Source organism: Hyla sarda, chromosome 5, assembly GCF_029499605.1.
Source record: "Hyla sarda isolate aHylSar1 chromosome 5, aHylSar1.hap1, whole genome shotgun sequence".
NCBI lineage: Eukaryota > Metazoa > Chordata > Amphibia > Anura > Hylidae > Hyla > Hyla sarda.
The window spans coordinates 340100300-340119419 of record NC_079193.1 but is presented as its reverse complement, the minus strand read 5'-3'; the positions used below and the strand labels follow the sequence as shown (position 1 = coordinate 340119419).

At 42.6% G+C, this 19120-nt stretch overlaps 1 protein-coding gene across 13 annotated transcripts in view; it reads right to left on the bottom strand.

Moving 5' to 3' along the window:
- Positions 1–5685: 5685 nt before the first annotated feature.
- Positions 5686–19120, bottom strand: part of RIMS2 (regulating synaptic membrane exocytosis 2) — a 680796-nt gene continuing 667361 nt past the window's right edge. For all 13 annotated transcript variants that reach the window (XM_056522548.1, XM_056522549.1, XM_056522550.1 and 10 more), the window contains 4 exons: positions 16152–16264; positions 14130–14231; positions 8549–8688; positions 5686–6743 (listed from right to left, as the gene is read on the bottom strand). In XM_056522548.1, coding sequence (XP_056378523.1) covers positions 6525–6743; positions 8549–8688; positions 14130–14231; positions 16152–16264 — 574 coding nt within the window. In that variant the 3' untranslated portion in view covers positions 5686–6524. The remainder of the gene's footprint in view (positions 6744–8548; positions 8689–14129; positions 14232–16151; positions 16265–19120) is intronic.

Genomic DNA, 19120 nt, shown 5'->3' with positions numbered 1-19120 from the left:
GCAGAAAATCAGATTACAACAGCCGGCACAGATCACTGAAACCACATTAAAGGGGTATCCAAAGGATAGGGGATAAGATGTCTGATCACGGGTGTGCCACCGATGGGGACCCCCACGATCTCTCCTGCAGCACCCCCATTCCTCAGTTTCACGGAGCGAGGATCGCTCCGTGGCTGATGACAGGTGATACAGGGGCCGGAGTATAGTGACATCATGGCCCCGCCTCCTCGTGACATGACGCCCAGCCCCCTCAATGCAAGCCTATGGGAGGGAGCGTAGGGTTGCATTGAGGGTGTGGGGTGTGACGTCACGATACTCCGGCCCCTGTATCGTCCGTCATCAGCCACAGAGCAATCCACTGGGGGTCCCCAGTGGCGGGACCCCCGCGATCAGACATCATATTGCCCTATCCTTTGGATAGGGGATAAGATGTTTGCGGGCAGAGTACCCCTTTAAAGGGGTTCTCCGCTGCCCTGCCTTCTGGAGCTCCGCTCGCAGCGTACGGAAGTTCATTACTCCGAACGTTGTGTGCGGGCTTCCGTGTTCGAGGCCGCCCCCTTGTGATGCCATGCCCGCTCCCTCAACGAAAGTCTATGGGAAGGGGGCGTGACAGCGGTCGCGCCCCCTTCCCATAGACTTTTGTTGAGGGGGCGAGCGTGACGTCACAAGGGGGCAGCCTCGAACACGGAAGCCGGCACACAACGTTCAGAGTAATAAACTTCCAGACGCTGCGAGCGGAGCTCCGGAAGGCAGGGCAGCGGAGAACCCCTTTAAGCCTCATTTTCAGTTTGCAGTAATTTTCCTTCCTTAGTGTTTTAGTGTCTGGGATCTGTCATGCAATTTCCATTCATTTTACTTAATAGTAGATATTTCAGAGACTATATACACATTTACCTACATTTCTGTACATTCTAACAGCTCTATACATTCAACACAACAACATAAACACTGTTTAAGTGCATCATCCATTGATGTAATGTAAATACAAAAATAGCATCTAATGGAACCTGCGGTTTTATGTAAACTATAAGATGTTAAATCCACAGCAAATGTGTTTGTGTGATCCCTGAAATGAATCATGTGGGTCATGGGGGTACTACTATAGTACTTCTGCATTACAGCAGGACAGTACCATCAAGTTATAATTCTAAAATATAAATGTGTTGTAGTTCTTTTGATTTGTTTTTTTATTTCTGTATATATTTTACATGCAAAAAAATTATATACCGTATTTTTTTCACAGTAGAAAATTGGTTCACATGGTTGATCCAAATGGTCCGTTATTTTACCAAACTTTGTTTATATCAATAGTACAAACAAGAAACTTCATAACATAACTTATCAGAGAAAAATAAAATGCCTATTTCCCTTCTTACCAGGCCTTTTTTTCCTTCCACAACTAAACTCTTTGTTCACTCTGAAAAAAAATCTGAAATCCAATCATTAAGAGAAGATGGGGAATATTAGCTAACTGAAGGATGTAGTTACATGCTGCCCATAGATATCTATAGAGAGGGGAGGGAGGAAAGGGACAGGAGAAGGCAGTGGCTGGAGAGAGCCAGAGCTAGACAGAGACAGTGACTATTAGATCTCAACCCAGTGTGAGTTTACATTTGACAGTTCTATAATGTTCTCCATGCTGCTGCTGTTTCTGAAGCTGTGCTATAGATATATAAGGGAGTAAGATCCACTTTTCTGTGTGAGTTCAGGGAGATATAGAGGCTAGGCTCTGCCCACTAGCTCAGGGGCAAATTAAAGTTAGAAGTGAAGCCTGCAGTGAGGATTGCATATGGTGAAAAATGTCATATACTAGTTATATAATGCCCAGAAATAGTGTTAATCCTCATGTGAGCATACATAAAAGCTTATCCTGAAAAGTCACCTAAAATTAAAGGTACAATTCAAATAAACCCAAAAAGATCATAAATAAAACATTTTATACCTTTTGACACGAGATACAGACATTTTTAGTAGGGTTTTAATTGTATGCATCTTCTTATCTGGTGCCCACAAGGAGGATGGGTGGAGCAGTCAAGGGCAGCTAAGAGTGGCAGTCCCTCAATTGTTCTTTAAATAAACCACAACCCGAACGATCAAAACCATTGGCATGCCTCCATAACATGCCAAAAGTTCTTATGTGGTGGCAGTGACCATTTAAGATCTGTATATCCACACTTTGGACGAATACCTGCTATCATGTCTCATTTGGAGTTGCTGTTAATGCTCCGGTGCTCCAGCATTCTGAACATTTTGTTCAGAACGCTCAGAGCCGAAGGCCGTGATCATGACGTCACGGTCACACCCCCTCCATTCAGATCCCATAGACATGAATAGAGGAGGTCCCATAGACATGAATGACGTCACGACCACTGCTGCAGGAACCCAGCGTTTGTTTAGAATGCAGGGTGCTGCAGGAGATCATGGAGGGGCACAGCAGCGGGACACCCGGGATCAGACATCTTATCCCCTATCCTTTGGATAGGGGATAAGATGTCTGGCAGTGGTGTACCCCTTTAAGTTAAAAGCCTTGAGTTGGTCAAGTCAACTCTCTCTGCGTTCCTCTGTTCCTTGTCAGAGAGTCTAGTCTGCCAACAAGCCTCCACTGTCCTCCATCCAAAGTGGGTGAACCTACCATCAGCCGTTGGCTGTCCAGGAGTTGTAGTTCTGCAACAGTTGGAGGCACCCAGGTTGGGAAACACTGCAGTAAAGGCTCCATGCGCTTCAATTGGAGAACTATTAAGGCATTGGAATATGATCTTGTGCTGAGACCCTAACCGTACTGAATGGGTTACAGCTTTAGTGAGGTTTTATAGAATAGTTATACAATACTGTTTAAAAGCCCTATGTTTTGTGGCAGGTGACCCCTCCCACTATACGCCGATGTGTCATTTCTCTTTGCCTCAATATTCACAGATCTTACGGTATTATCAGAAGTCATAAACATAAAAAAGAAAAAAAAAACATAATCCAAACATGTAAAGAAAATGTTTTATTTAAAGTGTTAAATACCACCATCGTAGTTAATATGCTTTACATTAGTTGGTGCTCATTTGCAAGGCTAATCTGCCGTATCGCTCAACTGTAAATTCCTCTTGCTTTTAAAACGTACTATGTACAAGACTGCAGTAGTCACCGGGATAGTGCAAATACATGACTATACCATGGGCACAGCTGCAGACATCATGTGAAATAAAATAAAAAAATTAAATAAAATACATCAATTTTTTTTATTTCTTTAAAATAAATACTGCATAATGATATTTATGTACAAATCTTATATACGGTCTTGTTCTCCCTATAAAAATTAGAAAGAAAAAAATGCATCTTGGGATTTTTATTTTCAGAAAATAACAATATTACACTGCATTTTCAATACCAGAAATTGTTGTTGTTATTTATGACAGGATGATACTGTAGATGGTACTAATATATATATATATATATATATATATATATATATTCATTTTCATTCATGTTGCTGGTTCACAGCCATCTAAAATAACTTTATTGACTCATTAATTCATACATCATTTGGTTATTTACCTCTTTGCTATACAGCTACATTATTTTTTAAACAGGCAATTACATGGTTACCCCCAGGGACCTCATTAATCCGGCCTCGTTGCCCATAGCAACCAATCACGGCTCAACTTTCATTTTTCCATAGCAGCTTAAGAAATGAAAGTTGAGCCTGAATTGGTTGCTACAGGCAACAAGGCCCGATTTCTCATTTTGACAAGTGAGGCCTACAATATTTTTTAGATTTTTAAAAATGTTTTTTTTTTTTTTAATTTTGCCGAATTTTACCAATTGAGCAGGATAACATTAATCGCTAATATTCGTCCATGAGCTGTCACAATCATCGTGTGTGTGCTTGCGGATGTGTATCTTCATATACACACATTCTTATGCATAAACACATATATAAATATTCCTATTCACATTTGTGTACGTAAACACAAACTTACATGTAAGTATACCGTATGTCTGCATATAAACAATTTACAGTATATGCACATAAAAAAGAAACGAAAAAAATTAAGAAAAGAAAATTTTCTATGTGCATTTGATGTCACGCTATTGTTCATCATGGGAAGAGGTAAAGATACTATGACTCTCCAGCCCATGCGGAACTGTACATTTCTATAGGCCTAGACACCCCCTACGGCTGGTATTTTTGGGACTTGTAGTTGCACAAGAGCTGGAGAGTCACAGGCTACCTAAGAATTTGGGAACCTAGAAAAAAATAAAAGGCAACCTATTTCATCGGTGTGTGCCGGTGAAATATATAATATATACTCCAAATTTTTCAAGTTGCAATACTCTCAACGCACCCAAAACACATATTTTTGGTATCCATCTCAGGAGGGGAATGAACAAGGGATGTCCTACAGAACTCAACAGTTGTGTTCCCAAGATTGTTGGGTCCACAAATATGGCAGCCAGAGCCCCGGTGGACAGATGTTCTATTATATATCAATATATATATGTATATTTCTATAACAACCTCACTGCTATTACCTAAACATTATGAGTGTCATCAGCCAAGCCAGACCGGAGGGAGTGACGTCCTGGCCGAGACACCGAGTGGACTGTCCTTTAGTAACAAAGCGTCTGAAAAGTTCGACCTTTGTAGCACTGAAAATTAAATCGCAAGTAAAAATGTCACCTGGTATGATACAGAACTCTGACAAAGTGCAAAAAAAAGGGCGTTCCCTTCTTTTATTTTTCATTAAAAATAGTGGATACTATAATGTTCCATGGTAGGAATTTCAGTTTTAACCCTCAAGATAACAATGCTTCGGTGCTGACAAAGAATTTTTTTTAGTTTATTTTTTGTTGTATTTTTTTTTCTTTCTTATTTCGAAAATGGCCACGGAATTGTAAGATTTCTTTTTATTTTTTTCCCATTAAGACTCAACTGGATGGTGAAAAAAATAGTTACCATGCACTGTACAAGATATTGCAAAAAAGTTCAAATATCTTCTATATCAAATACATGCTGAATTACCTTAGGTATTCCCAAGCCATGTTGCAAAAAAGAGTTTTCAACATGCTTGACATTAAAGAAAGGTTTGCTATGCGATGGAAGCCAGAAGGCTGGGCGCTTCCATTCTTTGCCAGGACAAACTAGGTTTTTTTTGTCAGAGGATTCAAGAACGCAGGGTTAAAAAGTCTGCAAAACTTTCTTTCGAACAAAGGCTAAAGGAGCGGTCATGGCACACGATGGACGGGGGGGGGGCGGGGAGAGGAGAAACGTGTGCGCCATTAACAATCCCTAAACACTGGAATCAGAAAAAGAGGTTCTGGGAGACACGTGGTACTGAAGGACACAATGCAAAATCGGGGGACCTGTGGGAGAAGACATGAACAAATTGCACAGAAATGTTAAAACTTTACAAGGCTTTTACCTTTCACATTTAAATAAATTGTATATGTTACATTTATTTCTTGTCACATAAAGAGAATTTTTTTTCTTTTAATATTCGCTAGAAAGAATTGTTTTTTGTTTGTTTGTTTTTTTTTTCATTTTGTTTACTATTTTAACATACGTCTGCCAAAACACAGACCCAGGGCTGTTGTGGTATCTTTTTTGCCGTCGTTTTTGAAGAATGAGAAACGTGGTTTGTCCTTGTTTCACGCTGTTGCATTCTCTCCCCTTTTTTAAAACCATGCACTAGTGAAATTTTTGCTCTCTTTAAAAAGAATAGAAATTGTTGAAAATGGCTGTATCTTTTTTTTTTTTTTTTTTCCGGTCATATTTGATTTTTTTATGTTTCTTTTTTGCAAGTTGCAGCCCAAAGAAAATTAAATTTTTTTTCAGTGTTCAGTTAGATCTATGTCCATGCAAAATGAATTAAAAATAAAATAAATTAACCAATAATAATAATAAAAAAGTTTAGTTCTTTAACGATGGAATAACCACGGACAAAAAAAAAAACCCTTCCCCGGAGAACTCATCATATCATGGATCCCTTGAATGACTAGTATAAGCCGGCTTTAGCGGACTGCGGGCTCCGTCCACGATGTTCATCCTGAATAATAACACTGGTGTTCTGTCTTCCGCCATCATATTCTGCCATCACTGCTTACTTTTCCTTGGGTGGGTTCCCAGTCTTTGGGGGCAAATACCAAAAGAAAATTTTGCAACAACGTGATATGCCACTGACGATGACTTTCGTTGCATGAAGCATTTCTTTATTTTTATTTTGTCTAGTGTCAGTAATCCATGGCTTCAGATTCGACAAGAACTGAGCTTCACCGATCTCCATACCTGTTGGTTAGCTCCACTCCACCTGAGAGCCACCTATGGCGCACAATGTGTGCAACTTCCGCTGAGAACACAGGATCGCTCCTTATCCCTAGAAACAGGCTCAGAGGACACAACATTAAGCATGCAGTGTTTACCAGGGTGCGCGACCTGTCAGAATTTGATTTCTTGTGATTTTGTTTTTATTTTTAGATACTTATTTTTTTTTTTTTTTGAAACGCTGGTTGCAGAGACAACAGTTTTTTCACAGGTGCTATGACCGAGCATAAGAAGGTCCTGTGGAACTTTCCAGAGATGACTGGGATGCTCTTCGGGTCAAAGGAGCTAACGTTGGGTCTACTAGAGAGGAAGGGGGGAACAGTTTAAACCATCCAATCACCATATTGGACAGGTCCAGTTCATCTAATAGTATCTGTGCTACACCCATGAATGACTTGTGATCCATACGTCCATAATCGCCCCAGACAATTATCTGTTGAAATAAAAAAAGGAAATAGTATACACGATATTAACCAGCCCAAAGAAAAGCCTGCAACAATTGTAGTTTTATTGCTAATACGGGGACTCCCTAAAGATTATTCATTTGGCCCCAGTGTGTAAATAATAGGTCTTAAAGGGGTACTCTGTTCCGAAAGCTGGAGCTGGTGTGAGGTGGTTTTTTGCGCCCCCGTAGATCCATGCGTCCGCTCCTCCCCCAGCTCTCCGAAGATTTCCGAAGCTAGAACTGGGGGAGGGCAGAGCAAGGGGAGGGAGGAGGTTCACGCCCCCTCCCTCATCTCCCCTCCCTGAGCTCGGCTGGACGCAGATCTCTACGGCACGCCCCCTCCCTGAGGACATAGATCGCCACGGCAGGTCCCCTCCCTCATCTCCCCGAGCTGAGGACGTAAATCTCCACGGCAGGTCCCCTCCCTCATGTCCCCCTTTAGCCCGTACAGTATGTCCTCCTTTAGCCCGTACAGTATGTCCCCCTTTACACATAGAGCTCATTGGGAGCACTGCTCTACGTCCTCAGCTCGGGGAGATGAGGGAGGGGACCTGCCGTGGCGATCTATGTCCTCAGGGAGGGGGCGTGCCATAGAGATCTGCGTCCAGCCGAGCTCAGGGAGGGGAGATGAGGGAGGGGGCGTGAACCTACTCCCTCCCCTTGCTCTGCCCCCCCCCCCCCAGCTCTAGCTTTGGAAATCTTTGAAGAGCTGGGGGAGGAGCGGATGCATGGATCTACGGGGGCGCAAAAAAACACCTCACACCGGGAGCTTGTGATGTCATAGCCCCGCCCACTCAATGCAAGTCTATGGGAGGGGGCGTGCCACCCCCTCCCATACACTTACATTGAGTGGGCGGGCGTGACATCATGAGGGGCAGGGCTATGATGTCACAAGCTACTGGCGCCAGCTCCAGTGTTCGGAACAGTTTGTTCCAAATGCTGAGCAGCGGAGTACCCCTTTAAATCTTGTTCGGTATTAGTTACTTTAAATGTGGAGAGATAATCCCATAATCTGCACTGAGTAAACGGGAGGGGGGGGGGGGGGGGGAATAATGGGACTTTTATGTCCTCATTTCTACAATTGGATGGTTGAAGAGCATGCATAGGACCATTATTTCCTCTAGGGCACCTGGTGAAAAATGGATACACTATAGGGATCCTAGGCCTGTTCGCTACAAGATGTGACCCAGGAAAATATGAAGCATTGACGTCATAGCGTTCACGTGCGCCAAACAATTTACAGTGTAGCCTGCTATATATACAAATAGTGAATACATACCTAGGTTTGTATTCACTGTTTGTATATAAAGCAGGCTGCATATGCTCCTGATCTGATGAAGGGGTTGATACCCTGAAACGCATAATCCTAACAGGGCTCTGCCATTTTTTTTTTGCATGTTTTGTATGTGGAGAGGGATTGCCGCACATCCGCCACCCCACGGTGATGCAACAAGCTAGGACCATCCCCTCTGCTACCCGACAAGGGTGATATGTGTATTATTCACACTCCAGGTGAGCGGCCACTTTTGTCTCTATCCACTTTACCCTCTGCCATGGGTAATCCACTAGGCGCCCTTTTGGTCTTCTCTCTCTATTATTTTCCTTTCTGTGTATAGTGACTTAGGGAGGGAAGCCTCACTTAGTGCTATGATTTCTCTAAAATGCATCTGCAGCGGAATTTCCAAGCGGAATATTCTGCTCAGAAATTCCTCCATGTAAACGAGGCCTAACAGGTAAAAGCTAAGAAACCTATAACTTCAATATTAAACAATTATACATTTTAAAAACATTACCTGTAAGACCTTCCCTTGTGGCGATTCTTCAAAAGATAACAGCTGCTGGTATAAAGGCTCCAGCGTTTTTCTTGCTACTTTTGTTTTCTTTTTGGCTATGCAGGTTCCATTTTCCAAGAGATACACCTTTACATACGGTGCTGCGGGGGACAAACGAGACAAGTATAGGGTTAGGCCCGGTCTGCCGTAGAAGGCTCATCGCATAATGTGAAATAAAATGTATTAATGGAAAGCGCCATTTATCACGTTGAATAATTATCATAATTTCTCATTTCCAGCTGTTGTACAAATCAAATGATGGGACGACGAGAGATTCATTAGCGAAATGTATACAGAATGTGACGGGGCTCAGAGGATAAATATGGAGATTATCCCGACAACAAATAACTAAGTCCATTCATTACACAGTATTACTGCGTGTCCGCTATCCGCCGAGGGCACTATAGCTGTTTATTGGGTGTTTAATTGTGGATTATTGGTAGTTACAAATGTTGTCCTGCTAATCTGTACAGTACGTTACAATGCTAGTTATTATTTAAAGGGGTACTCCACTGGAAAAAAAAATTTTTTTTTAAATCAACTGGTGCCAGAAAGTTAAACAGATTTGTAAATGACTTCCATTTAAAATCTTAATCCTTCCAGTACTTATAAGATGCTGTATGCTCCACAGGAAGTTCTTTTTCGTTTTGAATTTCCTTTCTGGCTGACCACAGTGCTCTCTGCTGACACCTCTGTCCATTTTAGGAAATGTCCAGAGCAGGATAGGTTTGCTATGGGGGATTTGCTCTTACTCTGGACAGTTCCTGACATGGACAGAGGTGTCAACAGAGAGTACTGTGGTCAGACAGAAAGGAAATTCAAAAAGAAAAGATCTTCCTGTGGAGCATATAGCATCTGATAAGTACTGGAAGAATTAAGATTTTTTAATAGAAGTAATTTACAAATCTGTTTAACTTTCTGGCACCAGTTGATTTAAAAAAAATGTTTTCCAGTGGAGTACCCCCTTTAACCACCATTTTTGTGAAAATTTTTAAGTCCAACTTTTGTGAAAATCCGTCAAACATCTGTGGGGTGTTAAGTCTCACTGGACCCCTTGTTCCGTGCCTTGAGGGGTGTAGTTTCCAAATTAGTATGCCATGTGGGGTTTTTGCTGTTCTGTATAGGGGCTTCCTAAATGGGATATGCCCCCAAAAAAACATTTCAGCAAAATTTGCTTTTAAAAGCCAAATGTGGCTCCTTCTCTTCTGAGCATTGTAGTTCGTCTGCAGAGTGCTTTACGTCCACACATGGGGTATTTCCATACTCAGAAGAAATGGGGTTATAAATTTTGGGGGGCATTTTCTCCTATTACCCCTTGAAAAAATTGTAACTTTGGGGAAAAACCTGCATTTTAGTGGAATTTTTTTTTTCATTTACACCTCCCACTTTAACGAAAAGTCGTCAAACGGACCCCTTGTTACGTTTCTTGAGGGGTGTAGTTTCCAAAATAGGGAATTTTAAAATGAAAGTAAAATACATCGTACATCGCAGGGGAGCGCAGCATGCCACCCGCCCCCCTGTTTAATAACTTCTAATCGCATTGGGTCTGAGAAGTGAGACCCGGTGCGATCAATCCCTCAGCTCCTGTACTACAACCCCCATCATGAAACAGAGTCTGTTCCATGATGGGGGTTGTAATAAAAACACTAATGTAGCCTCTCCAGCCACCGGCAGACTCCCACAGCCAGAGAATTACTACTCCCATCATGGAAACAAGTCTGTTCCATGATGAGAGTAGTAGTAGTCTCTCAGCACTGCAGGAGTCTGCTGATGTCACCTCTTCTGAACATGCTCAAAAGTAATAACGGGTCATTACGGATAATCAAAACATCCCATAGACTTTAATGGGATTTTGTAAACCATTTAACATCCGTTTTTAAGGCTTTTCTAACGGAAGTTTATAACAGGTCTTTTAATGGTACAACTTCATAGTGTGAAAGGGGCCGAAACTGCTATTCCTGTGAAACACCTAAAGGGTTAATAAACTTTCTGAATGTCATTTTGAATACATTGAGGGGTGCAGTTTCTATAATGGGGTCATTTATGGAAAATTTCTCACAGAAAGGCCCCTCAAATCCACTTCAAACTGAACTGGTCGCTGAAAAATTCTGATTTAGAAATTTTTGCGAAAAATTGGAAAATTGCTGCTGAACTTTGAAGCCCTTTAATGTCTTCAAAAAGTAAAAAAACGTCAACTTTATGATGCAAACATAAAGTAGACAAATTGTATTTGTGAATAAATATATAATTTATTTGGCATGTCCATTTTCCTTATAAAGCAGAGAGTTTAAAAGTTAAAAAAAATGCTAGATTTTCAAATTTTTCATGAAAGTTTGGAATTTTTCACCAAGAAATTATGCAAGTGCCGTCAAAAATTTACCGCTAACCTAAAGTAGAAAATGTCTCAAAATAAATCTCGGAATCAAATTCATAAGTTGAAACATCCCAAAGTTATTAATGCTTACAGTGATAGAGGTCAGATTTGCAAAAAACGGCTGCGTCCTTAAGGTCAAAATGGGCTGCGTCCTTAAGGGAGTATTCACACCATATATCCAAAGGACACATCAAAAATATTTGACAACATTCTATGACCTCCCCGCTGGGGCCATCAAAAGGGTCATCAATGGCAGAGATGGAGGAGACAGAGGAGAAGGAAGACTCTGTGGTAAGAATACCCCTTATCATGTATAACGAATAAATGGAAAAAGAAATCACTTCCTTGGCCTTTAAATACAGTGAGGAGAACTGTGACAACTTTGATCATATTCAAATACAGAACAGTGTATGCCTTACATCAGTGTTTCAAAACCAGGGAGCCTGCAGCTGTTGAAAAACTAAAACTTTCAGCATGCCCGGACAGCCAAAGGCTGTCCGGGCATGCTGGGAGTTTTAGTTTTTCAACAGCTGCAGGCACCCTGGTTGGGAAACATTGCCTTACAGCTAAAGGAAGCCTTAAAGGGGTACTCCACTGGAAAAAAAATGTTATTTAAATCAACTGGTGCCAGAAAGTTAAACAGATTTGTAAATTACTTCTATTAAAAAAAAATCTTAATCCTTCCATTACTTATCAGCTGCTGTTATGATCCACAGGAAGTTATTTTCTTTCTGCCTGACCACAGTGCTCTCTGCTGACACCTCTGTCCATTTTAGGAACTGTCCAGAGCAGTATATGTTTTCTATGGGGATTTGCTCCTACTCTGGACAGTACCTAAAATGGACAATGGTGTCAGCAGAGAGCACTGTGATCAGGCAGAAAGGAAATCCAAAAAGAAAATAACTTCCTGTGGATCATAACAGCAGCTGATAAGTACTGGAAGGATTAAGATTTTTTTTAATAGAAGTAATTTACAAATCTGTTTAACTTTCTGGCACCAGTTCATTTAAAATAAAAAATTGAAATTTTTCCAGTGGAGTACCCCTTTAAGACTTAAATGCAATACTGAAGTGAGGGTCTGGTTCTTTTTAAGGAGAACCAGATGGCGTGTGGAGTCTTACTTGCATTGAAGGAAGAAAGCTGTCTCTCTAGTAATCAGCAGCCTTCTCTGTTCTGACTAGGAACAAGAACCTAAAATCAGCTGTCTACAGATAAGGTCACTGGATTGGCAGATTTCCCCAGTCATGTTCAAAGGCATCTTTTTTTGAGTCAAACATTGCTTTATAGAATAGCTATCAATAGGTGGCACTAGATGGGTCAATTAGGGCAGCTAATTAATATGTATACCGTCTAATCAGTCAGCAAACTGGTGCAAGGTCCAGTATAAGTTTGACGTCTGCCTGCCCACACCTTCCAGGTCGATATTTTGTGTGGGTCTCCTTAGTTGAGTGGTAAATCAGCATAATCTGGATGTGTAATTTAGAGGGAGTAGAAAACAATTTCTTTTAAATCAACTGGTGCCAAAAAGTTAAACAGATTTGTAAATTACTTCTATGTAAAAATCTTAATCCTTCCAGTACTTATCAGCTGTTGTATGCTCCACAGGAAGTTGTGTAGTTCTTTCCAGTCTGACCACAGTGCTCTCTGCTGCCACCTCTGTCCATATCAGAGCAGGAGCAAATCCCTATAGCAAACCTATCCTACTCTGGACAGTTCCTGACATGGACAGAGGTGGCAGCAGAGAGCACTGTGGTCAGACTGGAAACAACTACACAACTTCCTGTGGAGCATACAACAGCTGATACGTACTGGAAGGATTAAGATTTTTTAATAGAAGTCATTTACAAATCTGTTTAACTTTCTGGCACCAGTTGATTAGAAAAAAAAATGTGTTTTCCACCAGAGTACCCCTTTAACATATGGGGGGAATTATTATTGTTGGTTCACAGTACTTACTCTAAATTAAGTATTCTAAGAGCATACAAGCTCATCTATCTTAGGGTCTATTCACACGACAGAATTTACGCACATCCGCACCAATTCAGCTTCCACATTCATTTGGGTGGTTTCTGGCTTGTGCGGAATCCGCATACAGAAATTCAGAAGTGTGGATGGGAGTGCGGAATCCCATAGAAGTCTATTGGGCTTTAAAGGGGTTATCCAGGAAAAAAACTTTTTTTAATATATATCAACTGGCTCCAGAAAGTTAAACAGATTTGAAATTACTTCTATTAAAAAAATCTTAATCCTTTCAGTACTTATGAGCTTCTGAAGTTAAGGTTGTTTTTTTCTGTCTAAGTGCTCTCTGATGACACCTGTCTCTGGAAACGCCCAGTTTAGAAGAGGTTTACTATGGGGATTTGCTTCTAAACTGGGCGTTTCCCGAGACACATGTCATCAGAGTGCACTTAGACAGAAAATAACAACCTTAACTTCAGAAGGTCATAAGTACTGAAAGGATTAAGATTTTTTAATAGAAGTAATTTACAAATCTGTTTAACTTTCTGGAGCAAGTTGATATATATATAAGTTTTTCCCTGGATAACCCCTTTAATTTCTGCGGAAATTCTGCCGAGTGAATAGACCCTTACTGTTAATAAATCAGAATACTTCCATCTTTTACTGCAGACACCCCAGGTGTTAAAGTGTTACCCGACCCACTGCACAAGTCTATGGAGTGAAAAGGGCAGACAGAGCAGCCGGCTGGGGAGTAAAAACCTACACTGACACACTGTGACAAACTCTCTCCGTTTGAACATGGATCGGTCAGAACAGATTCTTAGCCACGGGATGCAAACACAAATGGTTCCATTCACTGACATCACAAAGATATCTTGACAGTACAGTAAGAAGTTGCATAGCGTTTCATAATACAATGACTGTACTATACAAGGAATATACCCTATAGTAAAAAAAAATAATAATAATAATAAAAAATTAGATACAGGTTTCCATTCCAATCTTGATTCCACAGAAAGAATTGACATGTTAATGTTTTTGCTGCAGAAATTCCACCGTGTGCACCGTGCAGCAGAATACAATTACAATGGGACTCTGCGGCAACAGAGTTTCTAAGCAGAATTTTCCTGCAGGATTCCGCTTGGAAATTCCGCTGTGTGAAAAAGGCCTAAAAGGGGATCCGAATTCTTCAGGAAACGCCGGTCTCACCTGGCAGTGTCTTCGATCCTGGTTTTACCACAAGACCCCGAGCTCTTATAACCTCCACTTCTAACTGTCCCTTCTTGTCCATCATTCCAACCTGGATATCACCTATAAGAAAGACACAAGAGACCTTGTTTACAGAGCCGCACAAATGCAGAAAAATAGTTCCATTAAATGAACCAGTTCACCATGACGACTTAGAGGTTTCGGGTATTTGAAAATCCGCACCATGCTCATATTGCAGTATTTCTCAACCAGGGTGCCGCCGACTGTTGCAAAACTACAACTCCCAGCATGCCCGGACAGCCTTTGGCTGTCCAGGCATGATGGGAGTTGTAGTTTTGCAACAGTTGGCGGCACCCTGGATGGGAAACATTGTCATTTTGTATATAACACGCCATTCCAAATGTAGCAGAATTCTTGCTCGAAATTCACAAAAAAAAAATTTACTATGTGTTTTCAACACATGCATCAGATTTATGAATGTCGTTCACCAGTTTTTTAACACAAAGTAACGGTCAGGTGGTGTAAAGAGGGGTAAAATGTCTACCATGCGCCAAGAGTCACCAAATCTATTAGAAAACATATACCACTATGATAAATATGGCGCATCTTCTACCCGTTCTCCTGCCCAACTCAATCTCCCGCCAGACCCAATCTCCTGCCCGTCCAAATCTCCTGCCCGACCCAATCTCCTGCCGACTCAATCTCCTGCCCGACCCAATCTCCTGCCCGACCCAATCTCCCGTCCGACCCAATTTCATGCCGACCCAATCTCCTGCCCGGCCCAATCTCCTGCCCAGCCCAATCTCCTGCCCAACCCAATCTCCTGCCCAACCCAATCTCCTGCCGACCCAATCTCCTGCCGACCCAATCTCCTGCCCGACCCAATCTCCTGCTGAATCAATCTCCTGCCCAACCCAATCTCCTGCCCGACTCAATCTCCCGTCCGACCCAATCTCATGCCGACACAATCTCCTGCCCGACACAATCTCCTGCCCGGCCCAATCTCCTGCCCAAACCAATCTTCCGCCAGACCCATTCTCCTGCCCGATCCAATCTCCCGCCCAACCCAATCTCCTGCCCGACCCAATCTCCTGCCGACTCAATCTCCTGCCCAACCCAATCTCCCGACCAACCCAATCTCATGCCGACCCAATCTCCTTCCCGATCCAATCTCCTGCCCGGCCCAATCTCCTGCCCAACCCAATCTCCTGCCCGACCCAATCTCTCGCCCAAACCAATCTTCCGCCAGACCCATTCTCCTGCCCGATCCAATCTCCCGCCCAACCCAATCTCCCGCCCGACTCAATCTCCTGCCCGGCCCAATCTTCTGCCCGTCTTAATTCATGTGGGCTAAATTTTAGACAAGCACCATCCCATTCAGTACAGTGTAGTGCCTGGAACTTACATAGTGTGAACTGAGCAGCAGAATCCCATTGAGATCAATGGAATTCTGCTGCAAGCAGAATACGTGCAGAATTTCATTGTGGAAATTCAGCACGAAAACTCCGTAGTGTGAACGGGCCCTTAGGCTAAGATCATAGGGGCCTAATATGGGCCTGCGGTGCAGAGTCAGGTGATGTTGGTGTTAGACATAGACAGCTGCGTAAAATCTTCAAGCACTTGCGCTCTGCAGACAGAACGCTACACTCCGGGGGCATGTGAAGAAAATGAATATGCAAACCACGGGGGCGGGTTGAGGCCACTTCCCCCAGGACCCAACGAAATATGGACACCAGGGGACCGCCTTCAAAGCGCTACTACAGAGAGAGCAAACAGAACTTTTTCGGGGGGGAGAACTCAGCGGCCAGGGCACACACTAAAGTAAGTGACCCCTCGTTGGACTCCAGTTCACCCACAGTATCACCCAGTATATTGGGTTTAGTATGCGTGAGCTGGCCGACAGTTTTCCTTTAAATATTTTCAATACATCACACAGGAAATGCAAATATGGATGATAAATTTGAAGCATACGAATTGCTACCATTCCCTTTTGGGAATCCTGGAAGAATAGAAAGGACATACCCATAGACGGAGTAGCTAAGGTCTGCCTTCCAACTAATTGTGCGGGACCAAGTCCATCGAGGAAGTCGCTAAACTGACTGTCAGACCCCAGCCGGACCCCGGGAAATATTAGGCTGCAAGAAAGACAAAGGTCGTCATTAAAATGTTAACATACAGATGTAGCAGAGTCAAGATTATCAAATGCAGCAGTACTGGATTGGTCAGTTGAGTTTGGTGACTAAAGGTGGGGACTGGGCAAATACTTTAGACTGTAGGTCAGTTTTCTCCAAACTATGGACCTTCAGATCTTGCAAAACTGCAACTCTTAACGCGCCCGGACAGCCGACGGCTGTCCGGGCGTGCTGAGAGTTGTAGTTTTGCAACAGCCGGAGGACCCCAGTTTGGAAACCTTGACTCTAGGTGGACAATTCATTGTGATCAAAAAGTCAGGTTGTAATTTTTTGTGTTCAGGGCAACAATGATGGTAAAACATGAAGCTTGGACTCTCTTTTATTGTAGACACATAAAACATGAATCTCAATGCGTCATCTGTAAAAAAAAACATGTGTCATTTATGATGGTGATGTTTTCATTTGTTGCAGAGGGGCCCCATGCACCAGGATCCTGATGTTACAGCTTCCTCAACATCTCAAAGAAATTCAATGAGCTCTACTACTGAAATAGATGGGATATTCACCATGTGCACCTTTACTTGATTGATCAGTAGCGGGTGAGATTCACCTTGTGTACCTGTAGTGATCAGTAGAGGTGAGATTCACCTTGTGTACCTGTAGTGATCAGTAGGGGGGGAGATTCACCATGTGTACCTTTAGTGATCAGTAGAGGTGAGATTCACCTTGTGTACCTGTAGTGATCAGTAAGGGGTGAGATTTATCATGTGTACCTTTAGTGATCAGTAAGGGGTGAGATTTATCATGTGTACCTGTAGTGATCAGTAGGGGGGAGATTCACCATGTGTACCTTTAGTGATCAGTAAGGGGTGAGATTCACATTGTGTACCTTTAGTGATCAGTAGAGGTGAGATTTACCATGTGTACCTGTAGTGATCAGTGGAGGTGAGATTTACCATGTGTACCTTTAGTGATCAGTAAGGGGTGAGATTTACCATGTGTACCTTTAGTGATCAGTAAGGGGTGAGATTCACATTGTGTACCTTTAGTGATCAGTAGAGGTGAGATTTACCATGTGTACCTGTAGTGATCAGTGGAGGTGAGATTTACCATGTGTACCTTTAGTGATCAGTAAGGGGTGAGATTTACCATGTGTACCTGTAGTGATCAGTAGGGGGGAGATTTACCATGTGAACCTGTAGTGATCAGTAGAGGTGAGATTTACCATGTGTACCCTGTGTGAACCATAGGGGGGTAAGATTTACCATGTGTATCTTTAGTGATCAGTAAGGAGTAAGGCCCCTTTCACACTACCGGTATGCCCCGTCAAACTCTCTTTCTTTTTTTTTTCAGTTTGACGGCCATCATTTTGACGGGTCATAAGGGCAATAACGGGTCCCGATGGACCCCATTATAGTCAATGGGGTCCGTCGGGCACAGTTTTTTACAGAGAGAATAGCAGAAAAAAATGGTGCAAGCACTATTTTTTCTTCCGCTATTCTCGATCCTAAAATAACGGGCTTCACACTGCCGGAGACAGCTGGCAGTGTGAATGTAGCCTAAGATTCAGCATGTGTACCATAAGTGATCAGTAAGAGGTGAGATTTACCATGTAAATCTTCAGTGATCAGAAGGAGGTGATATTCACCATGTGTACCATTAGAGATCAAAAGGGGATGAGATTTACCATGTGCACCTTTAGTGATCAGTAGGAGTGAGATATACAATGTATACCTTCAGAGATCAGTAGGGGGTAAGATTCTCCTTGTGCACCTTAAGTGATCAGTAGGGGTAAGATTCACCCTGTGCACCTTTAGTGATCAGTAGGGGGTAAGATTCTCCTTGTGCACCTTTAGTGATCAGTAGGGGGTAAGATTCTCCTTGTGCACCTTTAGTGATCAGTAGGGGGTAAGATTCTCCTTGTGCACCTTAAGTGATCAGTAGGGGGGAGATTCACCCCGTGCACCTTTAGTGATCAGTAGGAGTGAAATATACAATGTATACCTTCAGTGATCAGTAGGGGGTAAGATTCACCTTGTGCAACTTCAGTGATCAGTAGGGGGTAATATTCACCTTGTGTGTCTTTAGTGATCAGTAGGGGGTAAGATTCACACTGTGCACCTTTATTGATCAGTAGGGGTAAGATTCACCTTGTGTGTCTTCAGTGATCAGTAAGGGTAAGATTCACCTTGTGCACCTTTAGTGATCAGTAGGGGGGAGATTCACCTTGTGCACCTTTAGTGATCAGTAGTGGTGAGATTCACCTTGTGCACCTTTAGTGATCAGTAGGGGGGGATTCACCTCGTGCACCTTTAGTGATCAGTAGGGGTGAGATTCACCTCGTGCACCTTAAGTGACCAGCAGGGGTGAGATTCACCTCGTGCACCTTTAGTGATCAGTAGGGGTAAGATTCACCTTGTGTGTCTTTATTGATCAGTAGGGGATGAGTTTTAGCATGTGTACCATTAGCAGGGAGTGAGATTCACCTTGTGCAATATTAGTGATCAGTAGGGGGTAAAATTCACCTTGTGTGTCTTTAGTGATCAGTAGGGGGTAAGATTCACCTTGTGTGTCTTTAGTGATCAGTAAGGGTGAGATTCACACTGTGCACCTTTAGTGATCAGTAGGGGGTAAGATTCACCTTGTGTGTCTTTAGTGATCAGTAAGGGTGAGATTCACATTGTCCACCTTTAGTGATCAGTATTGGCGAGATTCACCTCGTGCACCTTTAGTGATCAGTAGGGGGGGAGATTCACCTCGTGCACCTTTAGTGATCAGTAGTGGTGAGATTCACCTCGTGCACCTTTAGTGACCAGTAGGGGTGAGATTCACCTCGTGCTCCTTTAGTGATCAGTAGGG